The following is a 10,999-nucleotide window of genomic DNA, read 5'->3' as shown; positions in this document are numbered from 1 at the left end:
AAACCAAAGAGCAAAACACCCCTGACAGGTAAGTGACATGCCTATGACACAAGCATTCAGTAGACCTAGGTGGAGTGAGATCCTATCTGGGGGCAAGAGGGAGAGAGGGAGAGGGAGAGGGAGAGGGAGAGTTTGCTTGCTCTTATGTGAAAAGAGATAGGTGCTAAGAAATTCTTTTCTTTGTATGATACTTGGTACTTAGTAAGCATTTAATACATTTATAAAATGATACTCTCATTAAGTGCTTTAGAATGATAATAAACAGAATTAAAAGATTAAGAATCCCTAGTGTAAAAAGCCATATGATATAGCCCAATGACATTAATGACTAGATATTTCCCCCAAGAAGGATGTGCTTAAAATTACATATTTACCCTTTAGAAATAAACTTTGTATGTCCTACACTGTGCTAAATATTTTACAAATACTTAATCAGCACAAAAATTCACATGGTTAAAAATGATAATGGGACAGAATTTATTGAGTATGTATCATCTATCAGATACTGTCTTAGGTTCTTTTATTGTTATTTGGTTGTTTTTCTGTTGTTGTTGTTGTTGTTTATCTTTTTCTAGATAAGGTCTTACTGTGTAGTCCCTGATGCCTGGAACTCACTAGTTCTGGATCAGAGATCTGCCTGCCTCTGCCTCTATAACACCTGGATTAAAGGAATGTACCACTATGCCCAGCCTTTTTTTAAGTTCCTTAAAAATCATGTGTGCTTCTAAAAAAAAGAAAACCCACCAAACCTCATTTTTCACAACTCTGTACTTAGAGTACTTCTAATGCAAAGTGTGTATTTGCTTTTTTTTCTTCATACTAACCAGTGCTTCCATTGTGAGTGGGCACTAAACTGGGTGGGTGGAGTGCTGGTTTAGCACAGCAAAGGATATAGGTTTAATTCCTCAGCACCTCCTCAACTGGGCAGATGGCATGCAAACCTGTCATCCCTCCAGGAGGATCAGGAGCTTCCAGGTCCAGATTTGGAAAAGGAGATCAGGTAGCTTAGGAGGGTCAGAAGCCTTCTGAGGGCCAGAAGACCTGAGAACTCCTGATTGGCCTGTCAGATACCTGCTCTCTGCCTAGCTTTCTTTTTTCAAACTCCTTTAAGGTACCATAGAGAAATACCAGATAATGATCCCAATAGACATGTGAATTCCATTTCAGGTGCCTGTTGCAAGTCCCAGATTGTGACCTGTATGTATTTCTGAGTAACTGGCAATAAAGTGGGAGCTCCCCCAACCTCCTCCTCAGGCTCTCTGATGTGATGCAGTGGCTCACAGAGGTCAGGAAGGCACTCTGCTCACCACTACTAGCTTACTATAAACAACACAACTTATGAATGGCCAAATGGAATAAATACATGAATAAGACAGGTCAGAGATAGTTATCTGGAACTATCACGTCCTTTGCTGGTAGATCACTCTTCTAGAATCTCACCATGCTCAGAGTTCTCTAGACTCCATCCCTTAAAGGTTTTTTGTTTGAGGTTATAGTAAATAGACATGGTTGGTCAAGTCGTTGGCTGTCAGGGACAGGCCATATCCCCGATCCTACTTCCCTCCTTGGAGGTTGTGGTTAGAACTAAATGTTGACTCTTAGTCACATAATTGGTTTCTTTGGTGACCAGTTCTCAGATTCTAAAAATGACCTTGATAGCATGAACTCATGGTTGAACAGTACTTAATATAAATAACAAAATAACAACCCTCTTTGCTTAGGAAATCACACGAGTTTTAGGAGTTTTGTGTTATGGAGTGGGAAAAACCAAATATATATTTCTTAGTTATATAGCAGTATCACAACCACATAATGATCCTATAAGATAGGTAATAATATTTTCTAGTTAATATGCTCACTGAAGCACAGAAAGGCGAGTTAACTTGTCTAGGCTCAAACAGCAAAAGAACAACACAATAGGGATCCAGCATCCTTTGAGGGGGGCATTGGTATTCACATGTACACTTCTTGGAGTTCCTATGAAACATTTCTCAAAGAAGCCAAACTTGTAGGGACTTGAAAGACTATTAGGGATTAACCAGGAAGGGGTATGGGTGTATTCGAATAAAAGGAAGGAAGGAGTGTGATAGGCTGTAGAAGTGGCCTGAGCTAAAGATGTGATATGCACCATTCTGGAGGGAAAGTATAGAAGGATGTGACGACAGAATGAAGTTCTGTCTGTTTTATGGTAAATGAGGGAATGGGCACCTCAGTCTCCAAGTACAGGGCAAAGAAGCCCTACCTGTCTCAGCAGTGGCTACCCCGTCAGCCCTGTGTAGTTCCAAGTCCACAGGAGTGACTTCTGGGCGGATTTCCTCAAAGCCACTATATGTAGAGCAAAGTTCTTCCTGTCCCTAATCATGCCTCTGGCACCATCTCTTCGGAGCTAGAAATGACTAAACTTTAAAAAGTTAGCATTTCGGATTTTTTTCCTAATTTACTATTGTGACTTGCAGCTTAGTTTTCTTCCATTTTGAGTTTTTGCATTGGGAAAAAAGCAGATGAATTTTGATTTAGGATTAGATAGAATTTCCAGCAATTTCTGAAATATACCATAGCATACTTTTATATTTTGTGCTATATGTTTATGTGAAACAGCATCCCCTACATTAAAAATTATAAAATTAAAATGTTTATCAAATACTCAGCCATGATTTATATTAGAATAAGCACATCCATCTCAGTTATATGAAAATTCATTTCACCTTTAATATTAGAAATGTTAAATTATATGTATATCAATGAACTATTTTAAGTCTCTTTATGATTTATTATTAGTAAGTATTTGATTTTATATATAACTAGAGTCATGTAAAATATTTCTAGATGAAAAGAAGACACAAATAGAAAAAGTTTAAGAAGCTCCTGCTTTATAGTGTCCTTGATGATGTGCATCATTTTCATTTTCCTAAATAAAGTGTTGTGGGAATGGAGAGATGGTTCAGCAGAAAAGAACAGTTGCTGCTCTAAAGATCCTACTTCAGTTCTGGGTAGCCATTTGCCATCTGTAACTGTAGCTACAGAGGATCCATAGGTACACACACACACACACACACACACACACACACACACACACACACACAAAGAGGAGAGGGGGTAAATCTTTTTAAATAACTTCCAAATAAACATTTAGTGTTTCCCCTCCAAGAGAATTATAATTTTCAGTCAGTCATGTAGCATTCAAAAATCTTTCTAGCATTGCCATTAGTTAGTAGTTACTTAGAGAAACAATTGGTATAAAAATTGGAGACATTTTTCTGTCCTTTTACTCCCACCTGGATATAAAACTTTAAAATAAAATTGGTTAGTTTCTCAACCCCAGAAGGGTGTGTTTAGTCCAATTCCATATCCATCAGTCTGTATTCCTCAAATACCATGGTGACTATTTTTTAAATGAGCTTTGATAGTGGAATTTAAATAGTGCTTGTTCATATCATATAGGAAGCTATCCTATATACTTATCTTCTCGAATATCCCTGACTACCTTTGTTACCACCATAGAATGACTCTCCCTGTGATTCAGCATTGCTTGTAGTTTTGGTTGCAGTTTACATATATATATATATATATATATATATATATATATATATATATATATATATATGTATATATATTGCTGATTATGCCTCCTTTGCACACTTGACCCTCTCTGTGGTATTAAAAAGGATGGGGATAAAAAAATAGGTGTATGTCACTTGTACTTGGAGAGCCTGTCATCCAGCAATATAGAACCCCCTGACAGTACCCTCAAGCTGATGAAGTCAATCTAATCTTTATATCAGTTGTACTGCTTATAAACCGCTTGTGTAGAAAAGACATCCTAAACCTCAAATGAATGCCTGATCTTACAGACATTGAAAATTAAGTGTTGAGAATATTTGAGAGGAACAACAAGGAACTTGCTATTTTATAATAGACACAGATTCCATAATTTGTACCCTGGTCCTTGTTTCCCTGGCCACAGTAGAGAGATGTGTAGTCCTGTTACCTGGGAACCTGGGCTAGGACCACAAAGAGCCCCTAGGCTAGTTTATCAGGAAGCTCAGCACTGTTGTTTCTTGAAGCCAACTTTGGGAAAACCTGGAAAGTTGATTTTACCTAAGCTTTCTTTACTATTGGTGATGCCAGTTTTGTCCTACAAGGATTTAAACCACTGTAAAGTAATTAACTCCTGAAAGGTTCTTGGAGGGATATTAAAATAAAAATGCCAAAAGGCAGTTTATACTAATATTGTCTCCATCTACCTACAAATATGACTAGGCCTTTTTTTCCTTTGGGAATTGATTTTTTTTTTTTTTTTTTTTTGGTTTTTCGAGACAGAGTTTCTCTGTGTAGCCCTGGCTGTCCTGGAACTCACTCTGTAGACCAGGCTGGCCTCGGGGAATTGATTTTTTTCCCTTTTGGGTTTGATTCATTTTTCTGCTAGCATATTGCCTCTCAATATATCTCTGCAGGTGTGGTTCTAGACATTGAACTCAGGGCCCTGTACATCCTATATAAATTCTCTACCTCCAAGAGCTGCATCTTTGAAGCTGTGGTAGTGTATACTGAGCTCTAGCTGTTTGAAAGTTGTAGTTGACTTAGTTATGTGAGCCCGTGTTGAGAGCAATGGCCTAGCTTGTGCAAGGCTCTGGGTTTAATCTAAAGTTTGGCAAAACACAAGAGTTAGGGATTTAAAACTAGCCTTTCCCCCTTCTCTCAGGACCCCTCTCCCTAATTCGTGTTCTCTGGTTTCTTCTAGGATGGCATGGAATCTGTTGGAGGAAGCCGGACAAAGCAGGAAAGTGCATGGATATTCAGGCTGTGGTACAGCTTTGATCATAAGTATCCTTTTACATTCATCTGGGCTCAGGAGACATTGGTGACAACAGCCACTTGTTGAATGGTCAGTGGGTGACGTTCCTGATGAATAAGGAAAGGTGTGCACAGGGAAAGCATACTCAGTCTTCTCTTGGGACAAATGTGTTGATCTTTCAATCATAGGTAGTCAAGGTGAACATGACTCTAACCAAGAGGAATATGGACATTTCAGGAGAACAGTTAATCTATAGTCTTGCAGACTTATGTGGCTTTCAAAAGCTTTGTATCTTTGTAGGTAAACTAGTTAAATTGTACAGTCATCTTCCCTGAACTCTGGAAGGGAACAGAGTCTTGGGACATCCTTATGGTAAGGGTTATTCTTATTGATGAAATTTGGCCAATTATATTTAATGTTATCCTGGTATAATAGGGCCATATGCAGGGTACATATTATTCTTGTCAAGTCAAATAAAAGAAAATAGTTAAACCTGAATGATATTTTGAATTGATATAGTGACCAAATGGGTAAATGGCTTATTATGAATATTTTTAAGACATTGAAAATGTTAAAGCAATCTTCTCCCAAAGTATAAAAGATGAAGAGAAACATATGCAAATTATAAATGTTCTTGGTCAATATACACACTAAGAGTCAAGTGTACAAGCATAAGCCAGTAATCCCAGCACTCAAAAGGTGGTGTCAGGAAGGCTAGAAGATAATGCCTAGCCTGGACTACATAATGAGTTCAAAGCCAGCCTGAGCTGTATAAGACCCTGTCTCAAAATAAACACACTCATTTAACATTAAACCAGTCAAGAAACATGGAAACTGGCATAAAGCAATATTATTCTTCCTGCTCAAGTGTAGCCACATCATTTTTTCCAGTTTTTGACTTTCATAATATTTAATGGTTTTATTTTTCAATTATATATAAGTACATAACCATGTATTATAAATGTATATATAACTGAAAATATTGCATATATATATGGTTATACTGTGTATACCTATTTTCATATCTCATTTTTTGTATGATTCATCCATGTTGTGTTCAGCTCTAGCTCATTTGCTTTTATTGCTGCATAGTGTTTCATTGTATATCTACCCCACAATTTATCATTCTATTATTGATGAACATTGAATTATTGCTTTCTTGAAGAAAACTTCTTTGAGCATTCTTATTCATTCGTGTCCTTGATAGACTACATGTATGTTTTCAGTGGGACTAGGAGGAAAATTGCTAAGGCACAATGCATGTGTAGGTTCAATATTAGAAGACAGTTTTCATACATTCCTAGTGTCTGAAAGTTCCAGTTGTTCCACATATTTGCCAACAGTTGTTATCACTCTTTTGACTTTTATTGTATAATTTATTGTGGCCCTAATTTATATTTATGTGACAGCTCACAGGATTAAGGACTCTCTTCACATGTTTACTGGGTGTTGTTTATTTTCTTTATGAAATGCTTCTTTACATTTCTTGTCCATTTGTCTATTGTGCTATCTGAATTTTTATTACTGATTGGTAAGAGTACATTATATATCTTAATATGCACCTTTTACTGGTTATATATGATAATATATCATCTCCCAATTTATACATTGTCTATTCACTTTCCAAATTAAATCTTTTGAGGAACAGAAACTCTTAATCTGGTTAATTAATCCTGTTCTGGTTAGTGTCTTTGTGTCCTGCTTCAGAAATAATTCCCTTTCTCAAAGTTATAAAGCCAGTTTCCTAAATTATCTTTAGAGTCTAGATTCTTTATCTCCCATGTTTACGTTTTCTTTAGTTGAGTGACAAATATGGGCAAGGACCACATCTAGAGATAATTTGAGATGTTCTGTATGATGTCATCTTTCAGAGATGATTTAAGGATTTCAGTTTAGGATGCTGTACAGCTAGACCTAAACAATAGCAATTCCAGATCACCTTTTCCCAACCAGCAAGAAAGGAGATTTGAAGCCAGGTTCAGTTCCTATGAGGGTTAGTTTGTTTTCTCTTTGCACTTTTATCTAGGGTTCCAACATAAAACTTGGTATGTTCACATCTTTTTCTTCAGTAGGCCTTCAAACTCCAGTTTCTATCAGTCACAGCCTGTGTCATCTGAGGATGCCGGATGCTCTGCTGAGCTTGAGGAAAAATGGGGCTTGACAAGGGTCAGGCTCATATATTTGGTGTTCTCCTGCTGGACTTCAGCCCTCTTCATTGCCTTGGTCATTTTCTGAAGCTATTAAGCAAAGGCCTTTGCCTTGTTTCATTTTCATTGTCTAGAATTTCTCATTATTCTTAATAGAAAAGCTAGTTCAAATTGCTATTATCTGAAACAGAACTTCCAGGGATTTCTTTAAAGCCATGTGAACTTTGCCTAAATGGTAATCCACAAAGCATGTTGTTCCTTGGGCTTGGAGAGGATAGGCAATATTGAAGAGCATCTGAGGAAGGACAAATGGTAAAGTGATAATTGATTCTTTGAAGAGAAACAAGAGTAAGCTCTAAAGTTCCATCTGAGTTTAAATTTGGAGAATTTGGGGTTTCTACTTCTTAATTCAGGGAACAGAAACTAAAGCAGGCACAAGTCTGCCTAGATGTTTAGATGAGGAAGTTACCCATGATTCATCCTACTTCCTCATCACCACAAATCCAGAACATTTAGTTTTGGTATTATGAGAAGAAAATTTGGGCAGGCATGATACGGTAGTGCCCACCTGTAACCATGACGCTTAAGCAGAAAGAGCATGAATTCAGGACTAGTCTAGGCTCCATAGCAACTTTCTGGGGTATATAGTGAGTTGGAGAGTGTCTTAGTTTTATATATATATATATATATATATATATATATATATATACATAAAACTAAGATATATATATATATATATATATATATATATATATATATATATATAGAGAGAGAGAGAGAGAGAGAGAGAGAGAGAGAGAGCTAACTGTGAATAGCTTAGGCTTTTGAAATCATAAAGTCCACCACCAGTGACATAACTCCTTCAACAAGGCCACATCTCCTAATTCTTCCCAAACATTTATGCAACTTGGGATTATAACATTCAAATATTTGATCCTATGGGACCATTCTCATTCAAACAGTTACAGAGACCAACCCAGGCAACACGAGACAACATCTCAAAAAATACAAGAGTTGAGTTGAACATGAATTACTTCCACAGGTCTCCAGAGCCTCCTTTCCCACAGGCCTTAATATGGGGCAGACAAACTTTCAGTTTAAAATGAAAGACTCAGTGTCTACGTACTCTTCCTTCTTTTCCAAGGCCTCACAGAAATGACAAAAGAGTTATTTTTGGTTATTTGCAAAGGCAAAGAAAGGCAGACGGAATTACTACAGACAAAATACAGTCAAAGATAAAAGTGGGTCTTAGCCAGTTTGCTTAGATAATTACTCAAGACTGTTGGGAACAGCTATTGCAGTTTCTTCTTGTCAAAAGGTTAACTAGTAGCGATGAGTTTTTCCTCAGTCCTTAGACATCTGGAGAAAGCAGAAACCCTTGATAGGGAGGGGTGTTAGTAGAGAAACAGACACCAAAGATGTTTGTGCCCAGAGTAACCATCCCTGTTCTTGTTTTTTAAAATTGTAATAGGAGTCTTCATTGTGCCTGATGAACTAAGAGACTGAATAAATACACGAGGGAGTAGGAATGCTGAAGTAATTAAATAATTGCAGATGTTTACTCTTAAAAGCTTCTAACTAGGGATGATGATGATGATGATGATGATGATGATGATGTAAACACCAAATTTCAGTACTTAGGGTGACTGAGACAGAAGGATTGCCATGAGTTACAGGCCAGCATAGGCTAAATAATGAGTTACAGGCCAGCTTGTTATCTTCTGGGTGTGGGACCTTGTCTTAGTAGGAAAAAAAAAAAAGAAACACCCAAAACAGAATTTTTAAAAATAAATGAAAGGTTTTTTCCAGTCATGAAATAAGGGCAAATTATTAGAGAATAGCTGAAGAAGAAAAGAAAAAAATCTTGGAAATTAAAAATAAATTGTGTGGTGCATGCCTATGGCAAGAGAATCAGGAGTTGAAGGCCAGCCTGGACTAAGTAAGACCTTGTCTCAAGTTTTTCAGAAAACAATGCCCCTCAACACAAGTGTAATGAATAGCTGTGTATAGTAAAGAATAAATCATTGATTTGGAAAATAAAGTTGAAGAAAATACTTCAAGAATTAGCAAAAATAAAAATTCAGAGACATGTTGAGAGAAGAATGTCAGCTTCAGAGGATCCACATTACTCAGCCCCCATGGGCTCTAGTTCTAACTTCCATGGATTTTTTTTTTTTTTGCATTTTGATGGCAGATAAATGCATAAAAGTATATTCTCTAGTGAAAGTGTAAAATTCACTTCTCAACAGCTTCAGAATGGCAGTTTTAACTGTACAGAAGTTCATTCTGATGCATAGATTTTGGGTCTGATTTATTTTGGTGTGTGATGTTTTGTTTTTTTGCAAGTTTCTTATAGTGAAATTTTAATAAAACTAGCATTTAAAAGGAAATAAAATATTTTTAAACAGAGAGAAAAAATATAAAATACAGGTGACATGAAAGCAGAAACAGGGACGATTTGGGGGAGGTAGGGAACCAGCAAGAGTAGGATAGGAAGGATAGGGAAAAGGGCAAATAGAACAAAGGAAAATGACACACGTACCTCACTTGTATGATAACAAAATATGAATACACTGAAATTGTATATGTACCCAAATACATATTTTTAAAGGAAATTGTTCTAGACCTTCTCAACTTCCGTCAAAAGGACATCTTTGATGTGCCTGAGGCTGGAAACCGTAAGGCAGCTCTGGCTTGATCCTTGACATGATAGAGATTGAAGCTCTTGCCACCTTCTTAGCTAAAGACAGGAGAAAAATAACTGCCTAGTAGGGGCCCATATCCACCTACAAGTCTGCTCTTTTTTTTTTTTATTTCTTACTTAAAATTTTTTACAGTCCAGTCATTGCCCCCTCCTGGTCCCCCTCCCACAATTTTTCATTCCATTCTTCCTCCCCCTGTCTCCAAGAGGGTGTTCCCTGCCCCCTACCAGGCCTCTGCACTCCCTGGGACCTCAAGCCACTCAAGGGTTAGGCTTATCTCCCACTGAGCTCAGACCAGGCAGTCCTCTGCTATATATGTGTCGGGGGCCTCATATCAGCTAGTGTATGCTGCATGGTTGGTGGCTCAGTGTCTGAGAATCTCAGGGGTCCAGGTTAGTTGAGACTGCTGGTCTTCCTATGGGGTTGCCCTCCTCCTCAGCCTCTTCCAGCCTTTCCCTAATTCAACCACAGGGGACCCTGACTCCAGTGCCATGGTTGGTGTAAGTATCTGCTTCTGTCTCAGTCAGCTGCTTGTTGAGCCTCTCATAGGGCGGTCATGCTAGGCTCCTGTCTGTAAGCACATCATAGCATCAGTAATAGTGTTCTCTTCTAGTATGCATGACCTCTGTCCGGGCTTTTCTGGCTTTTAGGGTCTCTGTTGAGAAGTTTGGTGTAGTTCTGTTAGGTCAGCCTTTATATGTTACTTGACCTTTTTCCCATACTGCTTTTAATATTCTTTTTTGTTTTGTTTTGTGCATTTGGTGGTTTGATTATTATTGTGATGGGAGGAATTTCTTTTCTTGTCCAATCTATTTGGAGCTCTGTAGACTTCTTGTATATTTATAGGCATCTCTTTCTTTGGGTTGGGGAAGTTTTCTTCTATGATTTTGTTGAAGACATTTTTGGGTCCCTTGAGCTGGGAATCTTCCATCTCCTCTATTCCTGTTATTCTTAGATTTGGTCTTTTCATTGCGTCCTGGATTTTCTGGGTGTTTTGGGTTAGAATATTCTTTATGCTTTATATTTTCTTTGACCCTTATATATCTAAGGTATCTACTATGCCTGAGATGATCTCTTCTATCTCTTGTATTCTGTTGGTGATGCTTGCATCTGTAGCTCCTGACATCTTGCCTAGGTTTTCCATTTCCAGGCTTGCCTCCATTTGTTAATTCTTTATGTTTTCTACTTCCATTTTTAGGTCTTGGATCACTTTGTTCAATTGCTTCACCCGTTTGATTGTGTTTTCCTGTATTTCTTTAAGGGATTTATTTGTTTCCTCTTTAGGGCCTTCTTCCTTTTTACTTGTGTTTTCCTGTATTTCCTTCAGTGAGTTTTTAACCTCCTTAAAGGACTCT

General features: G+C 37.5%; 1 protein-coding gene across 3 annotated transcripts in view; it reads left to right on the top strand.

The window, feature by feature from the left end:
- The window catches only part of Slc9a7 (solute carrier family 9 member A7), a 194,680-nt gene that overhangs the window by 169,286 nt on the left and 14,395 nt on the right, over nt 1-10,999 (top strand). For all 3 annotated transcript variants that reach the window (XM_029534384.1, XM_029534383.1, XM_021188219.1), the window contains one exon: nt 4,742-4,824. In XM_029534384.1, the coding sequence (XP_029390244.1) occupies nt 4,742-4,824 (83 nt within the window). The remainder of the gene's footprint in view (nt 1-4,741; nt 4,825-10,999) is intronic.

Source organism: Mus pahari, chromosome X (assembly GCF_900095145.1).
Source record: "Mus pahari chromosome X, PAHARI_EIJ_v1.1, whole genome shotgun sequence".
NCBI lineage: Eukaryota > Metazoa > Chordata > Mammalia > Rodentia > Muridae > Mus > Mus pahari.
This window is presented reverse-complemented; position numbering and strand designations above follow the sequence as displayed.